This window comes from Dipodomys spectabilis, unplaced genomic scaffold, assembly GCF_019054845.1.
Source record: "Dipodomys spectabilis isolate Male_0828 unplaced genomic scaffold, ASM1905484v1 ptg000576l, whole genome shotgun sequence".
NCBI classification, from domain to species: Eukaryota; Metazoa; Chordata; class Mammalia; order Rodentia; family Heteromyidae; genus Dipodomys; species Dipodomys spectabilis.
Window position 1 is genome coordinate 1602248 of NW_024871253.1, and position 21611 is coordinate 1623858.

A 21611-nucleotide genomic window follows, 5' to 3' on the forward strand; every position below is an offset into this window, starting at 1 on the left:
GTGGGAGCAAGTCAGCTCTTTATACTTTTAACAGGTAATGAAGGTCAGGGGGTGAGGGCAGGTGGTATTGTAGATGTCTGTGGTTCAGGGACAAGAGGGGTTGGATGGGAAGGTGTGGGCTGCTCTGGGAAAGCTCCTGGCCTTGTCAAGGAGACATGAGATGGGACAGGAAACTAAGATAGTTCAAACCTTTCCTCCAAACTTATCTTCAACTTCATATCCAACCTCAGCTGTCACCTTGCTCTACTCTTAGGCCTTATTTTATTATTATTATTATTATTATCATCATCGTCATTGTTGCTGCTGGGTCTGGACTGGCTTCAAACCTCAGTCCTCAGATCTCAGCCTCCCTGAGTAGCTAGGATTACAGGCATGAGCCATCAGCACCTGGTGTCATTCCTTACTTTAATCTGTCCACATGAATTTGCTTGTCAGTTCAAAGTCTATCCATAAACACAGCTTCAGCTTCAGCCTGAAGAACAAGCCTCACTCCCAGCTCCAACACCAGCCTGGGGCCCATCATGGACAAGGACTTTCAAGACATCCAGCAGCTTGACTCGGAGGAAACTAACCATCAGTTCAGTGGTGGTGAGGAGCTAGGCACTCATGGGCAGAACCCCAGGAGAGAAAGTCCATTTTGGAAAGGCAAGTACCAGTTTCAGGGTCTTCACCCCCTGAACCCTTGTCTCAATTGCCAAGTGCTCTCTGTCTATGTGCTCAGGGGGCAGGGACTGCGTTCCTCCTCTAATTATAGAGGGCCCCAGAAAGAATGTATGCCCAGAGGTGAGGGCATATTGGAACCGGAGGAGACTTTCTCCCTCTTTCTCCTACCCTGAGGCACATGTGTGCTGTGTGTGTGTGTGTGTGTGTGTACATATGCAGGCATGTCCACAGCCAGCCAGAACTATGAGTATACATAAGCGTGAGGGTGGGAGATGAGCTGGGAAGAGTGGGGAAATGAGCTGAAAGGGCCCTGCTCCCCCTAGATCCTCCTGGGCCTGTCCTGGGAAAATGTTGAACATAATTCTCCAAGTGATCGGTGGAAAGATTTTAGAGACATTGGTGTGGTTCTAGGTAGAAAGGTAGGAAACAGGTGGAGGAACGTCAGGGTGGGAGCTGAGATTGGAGCCAGGCTCTGTGGAAGCAGAGGGGACCAGGGCACATGCTCAGGGGAGAGGAGAGAGGGGATGTGTTACCCTGAGGCTGGGGGACTGAGGGAAGGATTGTGCCGGGCAGGAAAGGAAGGGCCAAGAGAAACCTACTCCGGGCTGGGAAGGTGGCTCAGTGGTAGAGCGCTTGCCTTGCATGCCTGAGGCCCTGGGTTCGATTCCTCAGCACCACATAAGCAAAAAGAAAAAAGCCGGAAGTGGCGCTGTGGCTCAAGTGGTAGAGCACTAGCCTTGCGCTGAAGAGCTGAGGGACAGCGCCCAGACCCAGCGTTCAGGCCCCACAACTGGACCCCAAAAAAAAAAAAAAAGAGAGAGAGAGAAACCTATTCCACCTATCACATCTCCTTCCTGGAAGTGGGGTGGCAGGCCTCCCCCCGCCCAACAGTCTCTACAGGGACTAAGGCCCACCTACCTCACTTTGCTCTGAAGCTGTTTGTGGGACCAAGAACTAGTGGAACACTCAATGGCTTTGGGTGTTGCTAAATCTTCTGAGGGTGAAAGGATTCAGCATTTGGACAAAAAGCTTAGAGAGAGTCCACGATTCTTTAAATTGATGGGAGAGGGGGATTGCTTAAGTGGCCTGAAGGAGAGCACAGAGGGGGAAATGGAGATACTGCACACCTGTCACATACTTCCTTCAAGCAGCCGCGGCTGTCTAGGAAGGAGCGTGGTCATGGGAACGCGTTTTGACCGCTGATGGCTTTCTGCCTTTTCCTGTCACTTTATGTGTACAGTTTTCAAGACTTTTCTTTTTTGTGCTAGTCTCAGGGCCTAGTCACGGTCCCTAAGCATTTTTTTGCTTCAGGCTAGCGCTTTACCACTTGAGCTACACTTCCATGTCCAGCTTGTTGGTGGTTAAGTGGAGAAAAAAGTCTCATGGCCTTTCTTACCCTGCAATCCTCGGATTTCAGCCTCTTGAGAAGCTAGGATTATATGTACAAGCCACCAGTGCCTGGCTGGATTTAATTTAATATAATTAATTATTATTATTATTTTTTTTTTGCCAATCATGACACTTAAACTCAGGGCCTGGGCTCTGTATGAACCTCTCTGTGCTCAAGGCTAGTACTCTACCACTTGAGCCACAGTGCCACTTGCAAACTTTTTTCTGTTTTTGTGGTACTGAGGAATTGAACCCAGGGCTCATGCATGCTAGGCAAGTACTCTACCACTACGCCATATTCCCAGCCCTAATTAATTAACTAGTGTGTGTGTGTGTGTGTGTGTGTGTGTGTGTGTGTGTGCATGCTTGAACAGGCATTTAATGCTAGACGTGGTTGTTTTCATCTCTAAAGCTCAACTTTGGACTTTTAAATACCTTTCACAGCTGTCTGCTTAAAGTTGTTTTTCTTTTTTTCCACACATGCATTTATATGTATGAATATATGGGCTATAACTACAATATCTGTTTCAAGGACATTGTTTACAATTCTTTTTTTCTTATTTTTTTGTCAGTTGTACGGCTTGAACTGAGGACCTCGGTGCCATCCCTGAGCTGGTTTTGCTCCAGGCTAATGCTCTACCACTCTGAGCCATAGCATCACTTCCATTTTTCTAGTGGTTAATTTGAGATAAGAGTCTCATGGGCTTTCCTATCCAGGCTGGCTTCAAATAGTCATCCTCAGATCTCAGTCTCTTGAGTAGCTAAGATTATAGGTGTGAGCCACTAGTGTCGGGCTTAATTCTAACATCTGTGTCCATTCTGCATCCATTTTATTTATTTTATTTTATTTTTTTTGGGTCCGGTCGTGGGGCCTGAACTCTGGGCCTGGGCGCTGTCCCTCAGCTCTTCAGCTCAAGGCTAGTGCTCTACCACTTGAGCCACAGCGCCACTTCTGACTTTTTTTCTTTTTGTTTATGTGGTGCTGAGGAATTGAACCCAGGGCCTCAGGCATGCAAGGTAAATGCTCTACCACTGAGCCACCTTCCCAGCTCCTCTGCATCCATTTAAATAGATTTTTTCATTTACTTTTGGTGCTGAAGATGGGATCTAGGTCATGGGCGAGGCAAGCACTCTATATCCTCAGCCTGTTTGATTGATTTATTAACCTCCTCAGTATGAGCTGTGTTTTCCTGTACATCTTATGCATCTTGTATATCTTTGACTGGATGCCAGATTTTGTGAATTTTACCACACCAGGTGCTGGATACTTTTGTATTCCTCTATATACTCTTGAGCTTTCTTCTAGGATACAGTAACTTGCAATCTGTCTGATCCAGTGAGTCCTGACCATCTTGAGCTCGAACTCTAAATTCTATCTCCTGGACTAGGGAAGCTACTGGCCTCTGTCTTGATTTCCCTTCCATGTCCTGTGGCCCAAAAACTCTCTCTAAGTATAAAATGGGGCATTTTGCCAGGTGCTGGTGGCTCATACTCGTAATCCTAGCTACTCAGGAGGCTGAGATATGAGGATCACAATTCAAAACCAGCCTGGGCCGAAAAGTCTGAGACTCCTATCTCAAATTAACCACCAGAAAACCAGCAGTGGTGCTGTGGCTCAAATGGTAGAGTGCTTGCCTTGAGCTGAAGAGCTGAGAGACAGCACCCAGGCCCAGAGTTCAAGCCCCACAGCCGACCAAAAGAAAAAAAAAAAGATGGAGTATTTTGGTTCATCTTATTTGTTTCCTCTTTTTCAGGAATCAATGCCTTTCCTTTGCTGATGTCGTGTCTTGAAAAGTGTTGCTCCCCTCCTCCTACCGATACTGGGACTTGAACCTAGGGCCTCAAGCTCTTGCTTAGTTTTTTTCACTCAAGGACAGTGCTCTACCACTTGAGCCACATCCCCACTTTTGGCTTTTGGCCGATTATTTGGAGATAAGGGTCTCTTGAACTTGTCAGGCTGGGTTCTTGAGCTATGATTCTCAGATCTTAACTTCCTGGGTATCTAGGATTACAGGCATGAGCCACTAGCATCCACTAGCCCTCTTATGAAGCATGTCTAGCAAAGGGCAGGTGTGTCCCTCATCTCAGGTGTAAGAGCTTGGTTTTTCACAGAGCTGTTGTGACTATTGTGTACTATGTGTGTGTATGTTATATGTACCTGTGTGTGTGTGTATGTGTGTGTGTGGTGTGCATGCTTGCCCATGTTCCTGTAGGTGCCGATGTATAAATGTTCTGTGTTTAACACCCCATTAATGAGGTCAAATCCATTGGCTCCTCCAGAATGCCATACTTGTTTCTTTCCTTGCCCTGTTCCTGTCCCTTGAATGTGTGGCTTCTGACACTCTTTTTCTCTTACAGGGCAGCCTCCTTCCCAGACCTTTCCAAAACGCCTCTGCTCCAGCTTCCATCTCAGTCTGCTCGCCCTGAGCCTCAATGTCCTGCTGCTGGTGGCCGTCTGTGTGATCGGGTCTCAAAGTGAGGTTACAGGGATGAGACAAAGATGGGGATGGGTTATGGATAATGATGAGGCAGTGAGGAGAGCAATGAGAGGGGAAGAGGTGGAGGCAGCATGCTACAGGTGCTGAGCGCAATAAGAAGTCAAGAATGGGATCAATAGCCAGGTGATAGTGGCTCATGCCTATAATCCTAGCTATTCAGGAGGCTGAGATCGGGGCTGGGAAGGTGGCTCAGTGGTAGAGTGCTTGCCTTGCATGCATGAGGCCCTGGGTTCGATTCCTCAGCACCACATAAGCAGAAAAAGCCAGAAGTGGGGCTGAGGCTCAAGTGGTAGAGCACTAGTCTACAGCTGAAGAGCTGAGGAACAATGCCCAGGCCTGGAGTTCAGGCCCCATGATTGACCAAAAAATAAATAAATAAATAAGTTAAAAAAAAAAAGAGGCTGAGATCTGAGGATCGTAGTTCAAAGCCAGCCCAGGCAGGAAAATCCATGAGACGCTTATCTCCAATTAAGCATCTAACAAACCAGAAGTAGAGGCGTGGTTCAAGTGGTAGAGTGCTAGCCTTGAGCAGAAAAGCTCAGGGACTGGGATTGGAGGCATGGCTTAGTTGGTAGAATGCCAGCCAATGAGCATAGGTGTCAGGTACTGAGTTTGGGTTCTGGTTTTGTACCTAAAAAATAAATAAATAAAAGCTCAGGGACAGCACCTAGACCCGGAGTTCAAGTCCCAGGACTAGCACAACCTCTCCTCCTACCCCTCCCCCCAAAAAAGAATGGGATGGATGAAGGGGCAGTGATGGGCAGTGAGGGGGATAGGCACATGGATGGTAATGGGGGCACAGTCCCACACCCCTTCCTGTCTCACTGTCTCCTGACAAGGCACACGGCTGCAGGAAGAGCTGCGTACCCTGAAGGAAACTTTCAACAACTTCTCCTCCAGCACCCTGGTGGAGGTCCTGGCCCTGGGCTCCCATAGTGAGTGGCTGGCCGTTGTTTATCCACACAGATTTATCTGCTGGGCTCAGTGCTGAATCTGCTCAGGGGCTGTGGGGATGAAGCCCAGGGCAGATGATCTAGCCCTGAGGAGCTAGCAAGACTTCTACAGGTACTGGCCATAACTTGAGGGGCCCTGGGGACCAACTGAGGCAGGCAGGGTGAGTGCCAGCCAGAGAGAAGAGGCTGTGAACCACAGGAGGTGAGGAAGAGCACTGTGTGTTTGGGGGACTGAGGACAATTCTAGGAACTGGGGTGGGGGAGGGAGCTGTGAGGGGGTCAGAGGTCAGAGAGTGGGAGCAAGTTGCAGCAAGTTGTGTGGACTGCATGGGACTGGGCTGTGTGAACACAGGGACCCAAGGAAGGAATTTCAACAGCACAGTGGCCTAAGCCCCTGCAGGTGCAGAGCAGCCTGATGGGGCTGAGGGTTCAGAGGTTGACTAGGCCATGTTCCACGGGAGGCTGTGGGCTCCAAATGGCGCCCCCTAGTGTGTGAGGCTGGAGGTGGGTGCAGGAGGCTGAAGGAGGAATTTGTCTTCCTTTTTTTTTCAGAAGGCAGCATGAGCGACAAATTGACATCTCTGGAGGCCCAGCTGGAGAAACAACATCAGGACGTAAAAGCAGGTCACATTTTCCTCCTGAAGCATGCGTGTGGTCTGTGTGTGAGGTGGATGTGTGTATTGTGTCTGTGATATGCGAGGTGTGCGTGTGTGGGTGTTGTGTGTGTGGTGTGAGTATGGGGTGGTATCTGTGTGCAGTATGTGCTCTGGTGTTGGTGGAGTTGTATGAGTGTGGTATGTGTGTTGTGTGGAGTGTTATATGTGACTCATGTGCTCCATCTGAAGCAGTTTAGTGTGTTTATGGTATGTGATGTGGTGTGCGTGTGGCATGCGTGCAATGTGTGTTAGACTTTGCCAGAAAACCACGCAGACATTTAGGCACAAAGAACAAAGGAAAGGTTTAGTGGCAGCAAGAGGACCAGCAAGACTCCTTCTCACAAGAGAGAAGTGCTATTGTCTGAGGTGACCAATGTAAGCTTCAGGGGCTAGGAGGGGCTTGGAGGTGGAGACACGGTGTAGGTCTGTGGACCAGGGGCTTCATCATGGCGGGATAGGATTTATGGCTGCTGCCCAAGTGGCAGATAAGGGGCTGCAGCTGCCCAGACTGAAGGTTACTTTAAGGGGGTTGTAACTACCCCAATGGAGTGTCATCTCAAGGTAAAGAGGGGAGGAGGTCTGTTATTTGCTATCTGTACTAAATGGGCCTAGTTCTGTCTAGGAAAAGAACATGCTAAGCTGCAGGAGAGGAGGCTACTGGGCCAACAGTGTGTGTGTGTGTGTGTGTGTGTGTGTGTGTGTGTGTGATGGGGTACATGTGTTATGCTGTGTGTTTGGTGTGTGGGGTGTGTTATGTGTGCATTAGGTGTGTTGTGGTGCGTATTTGGTGTGTGTGGTGTGTTATGTATGCTGTATTGTGTTCTATGTGCTGTGGGGTGGGATAGATACAGTGTGTGTGGTGTGTGTTATATATGTTTTGGTGTGCATTTGGTGTGTGTGGTGTGGTATGTGTTTGGTATGTGTGTTGTGATATGTGTATTGTGGTATGTGTTTGGTGTATGTAGTGTGGTATGTGGTTGGGGGGTGTGGTATGGTATGTGTGTGGTATGTGTGTTGGGGTATATGTGGCGTGGGCTGTGGTGTGGGTATACTGTATTAGGTGATGTGCAGTGTGGGTGTGTGTTGTGTCTGTATGGTATGTGTTTTGTGGTGTGTGTATGGTGTGAGGTTCTGAAGCCTCCAGATGGGGTCCTGCACCTGGTCCTGGCGGGAGGGGACCCACACATTCCTCCCACTGTCCCTCTGTCCCCTAGACCACGCTACCTTGTTCCTGCACCTGAAGCACTTCCCCACGGATATGAGCTCCCTGAAGTGTAACATGGTGTTTCTCCAAAGCAACGGTAGGGACTCAGTGGCGCTGGTCCCCGTGTCTCTGTCCCGGCCACAACAGGGCCTTATCACCCTCTGGCCTGTGTCCCCTCAGGCACGAAATGTTGTCCTGTTAATTGGGTGAAATATGGAGGCAGCTGCTACTGGTTCTCACGTGCTGGGATGAATTGGCACGAGGCCTACGCATACTGCCAGCTGGAGAATGCCCACCTGGTGGTTATCAACTCTTGGGATGAACAGGTGAGGCCCTGCTGTCTGGAGGCCAGAGGAAAACCGGAATGCTTTGAATGAGTAGGCCCAAGTAGGCTTGTTTTCCCTGCTTCTTAACCTAAAACAGAATCCAGAAGAGGAAGTGTGGCAGAGTTTGGGCAGGTACACAGTGGAGCAGCCACTGAGTCTAAGAAGTGGGAGATGGTAGCCAGGAGTTGACAGAAAGTGACAAGGAGCCAGTTGGGAGATAAACCTTGAGGCAGGACATGGCGAGTCTGTGAATCCCAATGTTGGCCTTCAGATGTGGTTTTTGTCTGTGTCAAGAGAACAGAGTAGTGGGATTCCATTGACTGCTCTCCTGCCCTGCGTGTCTGGAGCCCTGCAAGGTGCCCTTTGCCTCTCATTTCCATTGCTGCCACCAGACAGTGACCTTGAACATGGTTCACAGAGGAAGAACCAACCCATTAGAACACATAAGACATTTTTGTGCCATTTTTTGTTGTTGTTGTTGGTTGTGGGGCTTGAACTCAGGGCCTGGGCACTGTCCCTGAGCTCTTTTGCTCATGACTAGCACTCTACCACTTTGAGGCACAGCACCACTTCCTGTTTTCTGGTGGTCTCATGGACTTTCCTGCCCAAGCCGACTTCAAAATGAGATCCTCAGATCTCAGACTCCTCAGTAGCTAGGATTCTAGGCATGGGCCACCAGCTCCTGGCTGATTTTTGTGCATTTTATTTTTTATTTTTATTTTTTGCCAGTCCTGGGTCTTGAACTCAGTGCCTGGGTACTGTCCCTGAGCTTCTTTTGTTCAAGGCTAGCACTCTACCAGTGGAGCCACAGCACCACTTCCAGCTTTTTCTGTTTATGTGGTACTGAGGAATCAAATCCAGGATTATATGCATGCTAGGCAAGCACTTTATCACTAAGTCACATTCCCAGCTCTTTTGTGCATTTTATTTTTTTATTTTTTTATTTTTTTTGTCGGTCATGGGGCTTGAACTCTGGGCCTGGGCGCTGTCCCTCAGCTCTTCAGCTCAAGGCGAGCGCTCTACCACTTGAGCTACAGCGCCACTTCCGGTTTTCTAGTGGTTTATTGGAGATAGGAGTCTCACGGTCTTTTCTGCCCGGGCTGGCTTTGAACCGAGATTCTCAGATCTCAGCCTCCTGAGTAGCTAGGATTACAGGCGTGAGCCACTGGCGCCCGGCATCTTTTATGCATTTTAAATTGTTATTATTAAGTAGTTGTACAAAGGAGTTACAATTCTATAAGTCAGGTTATGAGTATAATGTTTCTTGGTCAATCAGACAAGACATTTCAAAAAATTTCTTATTGTTATTGTAAAAGGTACAGTTACGTAAGTCAGGTAAAGAGTATATTTCTTTTTGGGCAATGTTACCCCTTCCTTCACTCTCTCCCAATTTTTCCCTCCCATCCTCCTCACCAACAAATTGTATTGTTCATTTTCAATAGAGTGTCCGGTGAGTACCACTGCTCACTCTTAGTCCCTCCATTTCTGTGCCCCTTTACCCTTCTAAAGCTCAGAGATTGGGCATATCACAGTTTGAGGTCTGCCCAGGAAAAGAGTTTGAAATACCTTAGCCAGTAGCTGGGTGTGGTGGTACATGCCTGTCATCCCAAGATACAGGGAAAGCACAAATAGGAGGATCACAGTCTAGACTGACTGTGGCACAAAGTGAGACCCCATCTTAAAATCCCAGCACCTCCACTACCATAAAAACAACAACAAAAAAAGTCAAAAGTCAATGTGATGCCATTCATAAGGTCTCCATGCTCTTGTGATTTGACTCAGAAGTTCATGCTGTCTACAGCTTTGTGGTGGGTGTGCACTCATCACTATGCCATGAATGCCAATATATCATCTAATGATTTTTAATTTTTGGTCTTGAATTAATCCATAGTGATACAAATGGCATGGTTTTTTATTTATTTTTTATTTATTTTTTTGTCGGTCATGGGGCCTAAACTCTGGGGCTGGGCGCTGTCCTTCAACTCTTCAGCTCAAGGCTAGTACTCTACCACTTGAGCCACAGCGCCACTTCCAGCCTTTTCTGCGTATGTGGTGCTAGGAATCGAACCCAGGGCCTCATACATGCAAGGCAAGCACTCTACCACTGAGCCACCTTCCCAGCCCTATTTTTGTTTTTATTACAGACATGTAAATATTATATTTTGCTCAGAATTACTTTCTCTATTGCCTTCTTTCCCCCTGCCTCCAATCTCCTACTAGTCAACAGCTTTGAGATTCCTAATGCTATCTTCACCCTCCATCTTTCTTTTTTTCTTTCTCCTTCCCCTCATTCTTCTAAATAGTCCCATAGTTAGAACCATATTCTGGATATATATATATATATATATATAATATATACACATATATGCATACATACATATATACATTCAGATATATGTATATGTATATGTCCATGAACTATGAGTATGCCTTTTAGGTCTAGCGTCCACATAAAAATGAAATTTGCATTTTGCGGGTTTGGTTTATCTTGCTTGACATGTTGTTCTCCAATTCCACTCATTTTTCTAGAAGTGACTTAATTTCATTTTTCACTAGGGCTATATGATATTCTGTGGTATACTACTCCATAAATATATAGTATATATATATATATATATATATCTGTATATATGTACTACATATGTACTATATCTTCTTTATCCACTCATCTGTGATTGGGCACCTTGGCTGATTCTGCCATTTGGTTATTGTGAGCAGCACTATTATAAACATGGATTTCAGGTATGTTTCTCCTTTAGATATATGCCCAATAGTGGCATATATCTAACAGGATATATATCTGACAGGATCATAGGTAGGTGCATTTTTAGTTTTTTGAAGAACTGACAAACTGACATACTGATTTCCATGGTGGTTGCACTAGTTTACCTCCTCACCAGCAGTGCATGGAGGCTTCCTTTTTTCTCATATGCTCACCAGCATTTGTTATTGTTTGTTTTCTTAAGGATTGTCATTCTGAATAAGAGTAGTGTGTTTTTTTTTTGTTTTTTTTGTCAGTCATGGGGCTTGAACTCAGCTTGGGTGCTGTCCCTGCGCTCTTCAGCTCAAGGCGAGCGCTCTACCATTTGAGGTACAGCACTACTTCCAGTTTTCTGAGTAGTTTATTGGAGATCAGAGTCTCGTGGACTTTCCTGCGTGGGCTGGCTTTGAACTGAGATCCTCAGATCTCAGCCTCCTGAGTAACTAGGATTACAGGCGTGAGCTACCAGTGCCCTGATTAGTTTTGTTTTTATACCAGTGTGAAGGTTTGAACTCAGGGCCTCAAACTCTGGCTTAGCTTTTTACTCTCAAGGCTGGTGCTCTACCACTTGAGCCACATCTTCACTGTGGCTTTTATTTGACCATTGGTTTTTGTTTTTTTGTTTTTTTTGGTTGGTGATGGGGCCTGACTCCTTGGCCTAGGTGCTGTCCCTCAGCTCTTCAGCTCAAGGCTAGCACTCTACCACTTGAACCATAGATCCACTTCTGGCTTTTTCTGCTTATGTGGTGCTGAGGACTTGAACCCAGGGCCACATGAATGCAAGGCAAGCACTCTACCACTGAGCCACCTTCCCAGCCTTTTTTTTTTGTCGGTCATGGGGCTATCCCTCAGCTCTTCAGCTCAAGTTGAGCGCTCTACTGCTTGAGCCACAGTGCCACTTCCGGTTTTCTAGTGGTTTATTGGAGATAAAAGTCTCATGGACTTTCCTTACCCGGGCTGGCTTTGAATCATGATCCTCAGATCTCAGCCTCCTGAGTAGCTAGGATTACAGGCGTGAGCCACCGGCACCCAGCTCCTTTTTTGACCATTGGAAATAGGTATCTCACAGATTTGTCTGCATTGGCTGACTCTGAACCACAATTCTCAGATCTCAGTCTCCTGAGTAGCTTGGCTTACAGGTGTGAATGTCTTTCTGCCCAGCTTTTAGATTTCTTTTGACAGTATGACAATTTTAAGAAAATTGGTTCAAGTCCTCATGTTTGCTAAGCAAACTAGTTCCTCCCCTCCCTCCCTCACCCCTTCCTATAGATTTCAAGCTAGTCTCAAACTCCTGGTGTCAAGTGATCTTCCCACTTCAGGCTTCTGAGTAACTGGAATGACTTTTCTGTTAAAAGGTGAATGTATTCATTTAACATTTATCTTTAGTAGACATGTTTAGTATTAGTCCTGTTTATTTTTATTTTATTTAATTTTTTGTAGGTCATGGAGCTTGAACTCGGGGCCTGGTGCCGTTCCTGAGCTTTTTTAGTCAAGTCTAGTGCTTGACCACTTTGAGCCACAGCATCACTTTTGGTTTTCTGGTGGTTAATTGGAAATAAGAGTCTCAGACTTTTCTGCATAGAATAGCTTGGAAATGTGATCCTCAGATCTCAGCCTCCTGAGTAGATAGGATTACAAGCATGAACCACTGGCACCCAGCAGTCCTGTTTATTTTTAAGGGTTTTATGCTTCTTTTGCTTTCTCACATTTACTTTGTTTTCTCCTCTATTGTATTTTGGAATAGTGGCAATTCACTCTTAGTTTTACTAGTGATTACTTTTATAACTTTAAATGGTAACTGAAATTTTTTGGCTTCAGAAACCAGAAGTTTATATAACTCTTCATTTGAAAGATGAGAAAATCTGCTGGATGTAGCTCAAGTGGTAGAGTGTGGAATGATTTTTATGATGATTTTCTTTTTGTTACTCTTATGAAAATGGGTGTAATTCTTCCTTTCCTGTTACTCATCCAGGAAGTGAGAAAGAATGATCCTGAATGATTTTTCTCTGCTCATCTGAGATTTCTTTACTCAGTCTTTGATCCAGAGACCTGAGTATTGATAATCTATATATTTACTTCAGTGATTCTATTTCTTTGTTGATAAGAAGAGGCCACTGAGAAGGCAGTGAATAGACTACTTTGTGTCTAGGTCTCTTCTTCCCAGTTCTGTCAACCCTCTGAACATGAGGAGCAACTTCACCAAACCCTGGGGTTGCCTCTTCATCAACAGGATACTGTGCAATGTACTAGAACTGATCCAGCCCTTGAACGAGGTGATCAATTACAACCTTGGTTGTGTCTCTAAGGAATGAAAATGGAATTAGGTGATTTGTCTTCCAATTTAACCTTTTTTCACACACTGTTGAGAGGATTGTTAGGGTAGATGTCCAAAAAACTAGGCTGATCACATAATTCCTTTGCAGCATTTTCACCCATGGTGATTTAAGTCTTTTGGGATAGCCATCTCTGTCAAAGGGGCTCTAGATTCTGCTGGATGTAGCTCAAGTGGTAGAGTGGGGACCTGTTTATTAAGCTCAGAGACATTTTCACCCATGCCCTTGCCAGTGGGCTAGCACCCTCAAACTCATCCATTCATCATAGACCTGCTAGACCCTGTTGCCAGGTCATATTGGATTCTACCCTGTGAGTCCAAGCTCAGAAGCTTGAGGACTGGCAAACCTCAGGAAATGACAGCCACACAAAGAAAGGTCAATCAGGGGCAGATGGATGTGGAAGGGGAGTGAACTCAAGATTATTTATGGGTTCTGGGATATGTGGGAGCTGCAGGAGCTGAGAATCCAAGTGTTGGAAGCTGTAGATAGAAGACAAGAAGAGGACCAGAGTCAGAGTAGCAGTCAAAATGGGTGAAATGTCAGCTAGGCCTAGAAACAGTGTGGTAGGTAGGAATTAGATGCTGGATTGGCTCTCTGCATTCTATTACCTTGCAAAGTGACAATCACTATGACAATCAACTTAGAGGACTTTTGAGGATTAAATGAGGTAATTTTTTGTTCTGGTTTTGGGGCTTGAACTCAGTCAGAGCCTGGGGGTTACCCCTGAGATTTTTTTTTCTCAAGGCTAATACTCTAATGCTGGAGCAACAGCTCTACTTCTGCTGTTCTGGGGGTTAATTAGAGATAAGAGTCTCATGGACTTTCCTGCCTGGGCTGACTTCAAACCATGACCCTTAGCTCTCAGCCTCCTGAGTAGCTAGGATTACAGGCATGAGCTGCTGCCTACCTCCTAAATGAGGTCATTTTTGTAAAGCACTAACTGCAAAGTTTGTCCTAGAAAATGTCCATTAAATAGCCATGGGGATATCCAACTTGAGATTTCCCTTCTCTTCAAAGAGTCCACTTTTACAAATGTGTCTTTCTTTCAACTTTTGCTTTTAAATAAACTTACTTTGTTTACATTAAAATAAATAAAACAAAACACTCAACAGGGCTGGGAATGTGGCTTAGTGGTAGAGTGCTTGCCTAGCATGTATGAAACCCTAGGTTCGATTCCTCAGCACCACCTAAACAGAAAAAGCTGGAGGTGGTGCTATAGCTCAAGTGGTAGAACGCTCGTCTTAAGTACAGAGACGCTCAGGGACAGAGCCCAGGCCCTGAGTTCAAGCCCCAGGACTGGCAAAAAGCACTCAACAGCTATTGTTATAGAGGAAGAACAAGGAAACCCTTCCTGGGGAGGGAGGGATGTCTTAGCTTGGGGAAGATCAGGCTGAGGAAGCAGAAGGAGGCACACCTGCACAGATACATCATGATTGTACAAGACATTTCTGGAATCTAGCAACTTCTTCCCACATGTTTTTCCAGAGATTCATCGTGGAACACATGAGCCCCTTTCACACCTGGATAGGTCTCTCTGACATACAGGGCCCGTGGAGATGGGTGGATGGAACCAACTATGAGCACAACTACCAGTAAGTGGCTTCTCTGTATCCCTTGGTTAGCTTGCCAGTTGACCTTTCACCCCAACACACAAATCCCTTAGGGGCCAACTTCCCCAACGTTCCCTCCCCGACTTTCTACCTTGATGGTCCCACTGAGCGATCCGTGCCTTTTTGGGGGATTAGCAGATTGGATTGGTGGGAGACGGTGAGGGGAGAGCCTAAGCTTTGTCCTGTCTTCTTAGGCACTGGGGTATGGCTCAGCCAGATAACTGGCAGGGCCACGAGGTGGGCGCAGGAGATGACTGTGCGGTAGTCTTGGCAAATGGCTTCTGGAACGACAAATTCTGTGCAGAGCTGAACCACTGGGCCTGTGAGATGAAACATAATATCACCGTGTAGGAGCCCGGCTTCAGTGTCTCCCATTGGTACCTGCCACGGCCCACTTCTGCATCAATCTAGCTTCTCCATGGAGGAGGATTGTGAAGAACAGAAGATAAATGGAATCCCAGGCATGGGGAAGAGGAGTTGAGGAGAAATAGGAAGTGGGTGCTGGGAAGGCTGAGATCCCACCTTAGACCACAATGTGTTGCAATTAGTCTCATGCTCACCCTTCTCAATGGAGTAGGGAAAAGAAGACACAAATCCTTGAAACTGTGTGGCTTGGTTATTTGGGACTGGGACATGAAGGGGACAAAGAAGGCCAGACAGAAGGGCTGGAGGAGGAAGGAGACAAGGAGTAACCCTATAGCCTTGCAGCTTGGCAAACACCACCAGTGGGATTGTGGAGGGTTAGGGAGGAGAGGAGAGAGACTAGGACCAGAAATGCTCAGTGACAGTTATGAGGGGAAGTTAGAGGCCATCCAGGTCCTCTTTCCTTTCTCTGCATTTGGAGACAAACCTCAACCTCTAGGGAAGATGTGTGTGAAGAACAGAAGGTTTGCTCAGATCCCTGTCCACCATTTCCAGCCTGGCTGGTCCATTTGAATTCCAAAGACATTATCTCCAACACAGGTTATCTCCATCAGTTTCTGCAGTGGGTGGCTTTAGAAAGACCTTTAAGCAATTATATTTTAAGGTGGTTTTTTTTTTTTTTTGCCATTTTTGAGATATTAGGGATTGAACTGAAGACCTTACACAAGCCAGTTTCTCTATTATTTACCTATCTATCTGTCTGTCTGTCTGTCTGTCTATCTATCTCTATTATCTATCTTTCATCCCTCTCTATCATCTACATATCTCTTGTTAGTATTGAGGTCTGAACTGAAGGTCTTGCACTTGCTAGGCAATTTTTTTTTTGTGCCAGTCCTGAGGCTTGAACTCAGGGCCTGGGCACTGTCCCTGAGTTTCTTTTGCTCAAGGCTAGCACTCTACCACTTGAACCATAGTGCCACTTCCAGCTTTTTCTGTGTATGTGGTACTGAAGACTCAAACCCAGGGCTTCCTGCATGCTTGGTAAGCATTCTACCACTAAGCCACATTCCCAGCCATAGGCAAAAATTTAAAACTGTGAAGTTATATATGATGTTAGTAAAAAAAAATGGTTGTTCATAGACACACATATGTGCACATGCATGCACACACCCAGTGACTTTTCTTCCTTTTCTCTCCTCAGTGTTATATATTTCTGGATATCTTCTCAGAATGTTTCCTGCATAAATGCAATACTCTGTAGAATCATGTAGCTCTTTTTCTCCACTGTACAATGTCTTATGATCATTTTTCTAATCAATGCCATTGCCCAAAAGGGTTTTACTTCATTGAATTTTAAAGCCATAGAGAATTTCAAAGTATAGATATACCACCCAATATTTAGCCACTCTCTGTGATGGGCAAACAGTTTCTGTTTTTGTTTTTGCCAGTTCTGGGGCTTGAACTCAAGGGTCTGAGCACTGTCCCTAAGCTTTTGTGCTCAAGGCTAGTGTACTACCACCTGAACCACAGCTTCATTTCTGGCTTTTTGTGGTTAATTGGACATGAATTTCATGGATTTTCCTGGCCAGACTGGCTTTGAATTTCAATACTTAGATCTCAGCCTCTTGAGTAGCTAGGACTACAGAGGCTAGTTTCATTTTTGATTGTTTTCAACAAATAATGTTTCAAGTAATTTTTGCTTGTAAGTTTGTAATAGGTCAAGATTACTCAATCACAAAATTGACTAGGACTGTTCTTTTTTTTTTTTTTTTTTGCCAGTCCTGGGGCTTGAACTCAGGGCCTGGGCTCTGACCCTGAGCCTCTCTGTGCTCAGGGCTAGTACTCTACCACTTGAGCCACAGCACCACTTCTGGCTTTTTCTATTTAGGTGGTACTGTTTATGTGGTACTGTTTATGAGGAATCGAACCCAGGGCTTCATACATGCTAGGTAAGCACTCTATCACTGTTCTTTTTATGTACATGATTAATATTAAATAAAATAAAGCTGGATGGCTCACACCTGTAATTCTGGCTACTCAGGAGGCTGAGATCTGAGGATCATGGTTTGAAGCCAGCCTGGGCAGGAAAGTCTGTAAGACTCCTATCTCCAATTAACCACCAGAAAATGGGAAGTAGAACTGTGGTGCAAAGGGAGTGAAAAAGCTCAAGAATAGTGCCCAGGTCCTGAGTTCAAGACCCATGACTGTCCAAAAAAAAAAAAGCAAAACACTTTAAAGTCATGCAGGGTCATGCAGGGTTTCAATCGATTTAGCTATTCCTGCTGCCCAGAAAAACTGCTTTCAATGCTCTGCTTCCTCTACTTTTCACATTTGTAGTTGTAAGTATCACACATAAACTTACAGCTCTTTATCATCAGTTATGGGCATTATTTGGCCACTGTCACATAGATGGAATAAGATTTCACAATTTTGTCTATAAAAATTTAATTAATTTAATTTAGTTCTTAATTCCAAATATGTATCAGTTATGGATGGTACTAATATTGTTACTGATGAATAAATTCTTTTGTTGTTGGTGGTGGTGGTTGTGGGCCTGAACTCTGGGCCTGGGTGCTGTCCCTCAGTTCTTCAGCTCAAGGCTACTACTCTACCACTTGAGCCACAGTGCAACTTCTGGCTTTTTCTGCTTATGTGGTGCTGAGGAATCAAACCCAGGGCCTCATGCATGCAAGGCAAACACTCTACCACTAAGCTACCTTCCCAGCCCCAATGAATAAATTCTGGTAACAATCCTTTCTTCTTTTTACACACACACACACACACACACACACACACACACACACACACACACACACACACACACACACACACACTCTTACAGATTTATATAAATACAGGAAAATTTCCCAGCCCTAGACAACATACCTCTTAGCCTGCCTGCCTGCCTGCCTTCCTTCCTTCCTTCCTTTCTTCCTTCCTTCCTTCCTTCCTTCCTTCCTTCCTTCCTTCCTTCCTTCCTTCCTTCCTTCCTTCCTTCCTTCCCTTCCTCCCTCCCTCCCTCCCTCCCTCCCCTCTGTACACAGAAATTAGAAATTAGGACAATTCAGAATTGGACATACAGCTCTCTCTGCTCTTTTCTAGCTCTCTCTGCTCTTTTCTAGCTCTTCTCTAGCTCTTCTCCTTTCTAGCTATTTTCTCTCTTTTCTAGCTCTCTCTTAGCTTTTTCCCCAGCTCTCTCTTTCCCAGGCCTTTCCCCACCGCATGGAGGATCAAGATGGCCTGGTGCCAGCCTGAACCAGCCGTGTGGAGTGCCAACCTTGCCTGGTCCCAGCAGATCTACTGAATAAACCTACCCCTTACCTGAAAAAAAAAAAAAAGAGTTGGACATACATTTACTAAACAAGTTTTGATCCATTGGCTTCTTGGTACAGCACAATGCCATCAATTCTGGTGCCAAAGGCTCACACCATTATGTGGAAATTGTGAACACTAATTTCTTTTCTTTCTTTCTTTCCTTTTATTTATTTATTTATTTTGTTAGTCGTGAGGCCTGAACTCTGGGCCTGGGCTCCGCCCCTCAGCTCTTCAGCTTAAGGCTATGCTCTACCACTTGAGTCACAGCGCCACTTCTGGCTTTTTCTGCTTATGTGGTGCTCATGCATGCAAAGCAAGCACTCTACCACTGAGCCACCTTCCCAGCCCAATGAACACTAATTTCTTAGGTAGAGAGGTCAGCCTTATAACTCCTTCTCTTGTATCCCTCTGGTCCACCATGATTCATAAATACTTAGACTTTTTTTTCTCAAATGATATAATCTTTGGTGATCACTAAACTATGAATTTCTTAAAAGTTAGATATGAGAATAAATGACATTTACCTTTCTAAATGTAGATTTGTTTCCCTGGCTGGCTTTGAACCTTGGTTCTTAGATCTCAGCCTCCTGAATAGCTAGGATTACAGGCATGAGCCACTGGCACATGGTGAAGGGAGAGATTTTTGTTGTTGTTGTTGGTCATGGGGCTTGAACTCTGGGCCTGTATGCTGTGCCTCAGCTCTTTAGCTTAAGATGAGTGCTCTACCACTTGAGCCACAACACCACTTCTGGTTTTCTGGTGGTTAATTGAAGATAAGATTCTCACAGACGTTCCTGTCTAGGCTGGCTTTGAACTGTGATCCTCAGATCCCAGCCTTCTTAGTAGCTAGGTTTATAGGCATGAGCCACCGTCACCTGGCAAGGGAGAGATTTTTAAGGTGGTATTCTCTTGTTAAAATACAGTTAAAGCCGGGCGCTGGTGGCTCACGCCTGTAATCCTAGCTACTCAGGAGGCTGAGATCTGAGGATCATGGTTCAAAGCCAGCCATGCAGGAAAGTTTGTGAGACTCTTATCTCCAATAAACCGCTAGAAAACTGGAAGTGGCGCTGTGGCTCAAGCGGTAGAGCACTTGCCTTGAGCTGAAGAGCACAAGGACAGCACCTAAGCCCAGAGTTCAAGCCCCATGACTGACAAAAATAAATAAATAAATAATAAAAATACAGTTAAATTAAAATCATTTACAAAAATTAAAAAGGAAGCTTAGCTATTTGTAAAGGAAGAAATATTTTACCATATTACTATGATCTAAAGGGAAAATTATATGTAAAATAATGAGCTATATCAGCACATATAGGATGGAGCTAAAGCTGGGTTCTGAGGAAAATGTACAGCTTCAAGGTTGTTGTTATTGTTGTTGTTGTTGTTGGTGGTGGTGGTGGTGGTGGGGTGTGTGTGTGCGTGTGTGTGTGTGTGTGTGTGTGTGTGTGTGTATGTATGCTGATCCTGGTGCTTGAACTCAGGGCCTGATCTTTTTTGCTCAAGGCTAGTTAGTACTTTACCAGTTAAGTCACAATCTAGTCCTGGCTTTTTGGTGATTAATTGGAGATAACAGTTTCACAGGACAGTGATCCTCAAATGTCAGCTTTCCTGAGTAGGCATGAGCCTATATTTTTACTTTTTACTAAAATGTAAGATGTAAAAATGTATTGTAAAAATATATAAACCTAGCATCTGACTTAGAACAGAAAAAAATCAACTGTAAGATAAAATGTAGTGCCAGGAGGGAATTAATAATGATAGAATAGTAGAAAATTCCCCAAGTTAGTCGTCTGAATAAAGCTAAACCCTACTGAAGAAAATTCATATGCAGTTGTAAGAAATAATACAGAGAACATATATAACATACAGGGCTGGGAAGGTGGCTCAGTGGTAGAGGGCTTGCCTTGTATGCATGAGGCCCTGGGTTCGATTCCTCAGCACCACATATGCAGAAAAAGCCGGAAGTGGTGCTGTGGCTCAAGTGGTAGAGTGCTAGCCTTGAGCTGAAGAGCTGAGGGACAGCGCCCAGGCCCAGAGTTCTGGCCCCATGACCAGCAAAAAACAACAACAAAAACAAAAATAACTTTTATACAGTTATTTTTTTCTGGTGCAAAACCATCATACGAGGCTGGGTGTGGTCACTCAAGCCTGTCATCACAGTTACTTGGGAGGCAAAGAGAGCAGACTTCATTTCAACCAATAAAATCTAGGCACGGTGCTGCATGCCTGTCATCCTAGATGTAAGTAGGGTGGTAGTCTAGGCAGACAGAAGTGCAAGATCTTACTTGAAAAGTTATTAATGCAAAAAGACTTGAAAGTGTGACTCAAGTGGTAGAATTCTGCATAGCAAATTCAAATGCCTGTACCTCCAACCTCCTCTCCTCCCCCAGAAACCCACTTTTACAAACAACAAAAATCACACAATATCATGAGCAAGGTATTCATTCACACGGTGACACAATTATTGTGATACAGTCACAACACAGAACATGTCTAGCACTTCAGGGTCTTGTCTATCCCTGCCCTTTCTTTTGTTTGGTGGTGCTGGGGATTGAGTCAGGGCCTCACACGTGTTAGGTAAGTACTCTACTTAAGTGAGTCATACACTCAGACACTCCTGTACCTTTGCCAATACTAAGGCTTTAACCCAGGGTCTAATGCCCTTGATTAATTTGCTCACTCACAGCTCACATTCTACCACTTGAGCCATGCTTCCAGTCCAGTATTTGGCTGGTTAATTGGAGATAGAGCCTCATGGGCTTTTCTACTAGAGCTGACATACAATCTTGATCCTCAGCCCCCTGAGAGGTAGGAGATTTTAACTACCAACACCCAGCTTAGTTCATTTCTTTCTTTTACTGGAAAGTGTTCGTACAAACTGTTTAGCCATTCATTCATTGATGAACATCTGGGTTCATCAGGCTCCAGTCATAGGGCTTGAACTCCCAGCCTGGGTGTTGTCCCTGAGCTCTTTTGCTTGAGGCTACTGCTGTACCACTTTGAGCTACCATTTCTGGTTTTCTGGTGGTTAATTGGAGATAAGAGTCTCATAGACTTTCTTACCCTGGCTGGCTTTGAACCATTGACCCTCAGATCTCAGCCTCTTGAGTAGCTAGGATTAAAGGTGTGAGCTATCAGTGCCCAGCTGTTTCCAGGTTTTGGATATTAAAAATCTATAAACGTTCATTTACAAAATTTTGTATGGACACATATTTACTTCTGTGACTAATGCAAATATTGTCATATAGTGTAAGTTACTCAAGAAACTGCAAAACTGATTTATATTCTCAACAACATTGTATAAATTATCTATTTTTTCCATTTCTTATCTGAATTTCCTGATGGCTAAAATGTGCATCTTTTTTTTTTTTTTAGGTCTGGTCGTGGGGCCTGAACTCTGGGCCTGGGCACTGTCTCTCAGCTCTTCAGCTCAAGGCTAGCGCTCTACCACTTGAGCCACAGTGCCACTTTCGGCTTTTTTTTTTTTGCTTATGTGGTGCTGAGGAATCGAACCCAGGGCCTCAGGCATGCAAGGCAAGC

General features: G+C 45.0%; 1 protein-coding gene across 2 annotated transcripts; it reads left to right on the forward strand.

Annotated features, from left to right (window-relative positions):
• The first annotated feature begins 521 nt into the window (after positions 1-521).
• LOC122100439 (asialoglycoprotein receptor 2-like) lies at positions 522-14909 on the forward strand. 2 transcript variants are annotated; one of them, XM_042670863.1, is made up of 8 exons: positions 522-645; positions 4411-4527; positions 5390-5485; positions 6056-6127; positions 7374-7460; positions 7544-7689; positions 14269-14375; positions 14588-14909. In XM_042670863.1, the coding sequence occupies exons 1-8, from the start codon at positions 522-524 to the stop codon at positions 14742-14744; spliced, it is 906 nt and encodes a 301-aa protein (XP_042526797.1). In that variant the 3' UTR covers positions 14745-14909. The 2 variants fall into 2 exon arrangements, with proteins under 2 accessions (XP_042526797.1, XP_042526799.1); XM_042670865.1 differs by having other exon boundaries at positions 522-588.
• The last annotated feature ends 6702 nt before the right edge of the window (positions 14910-21611 follow it).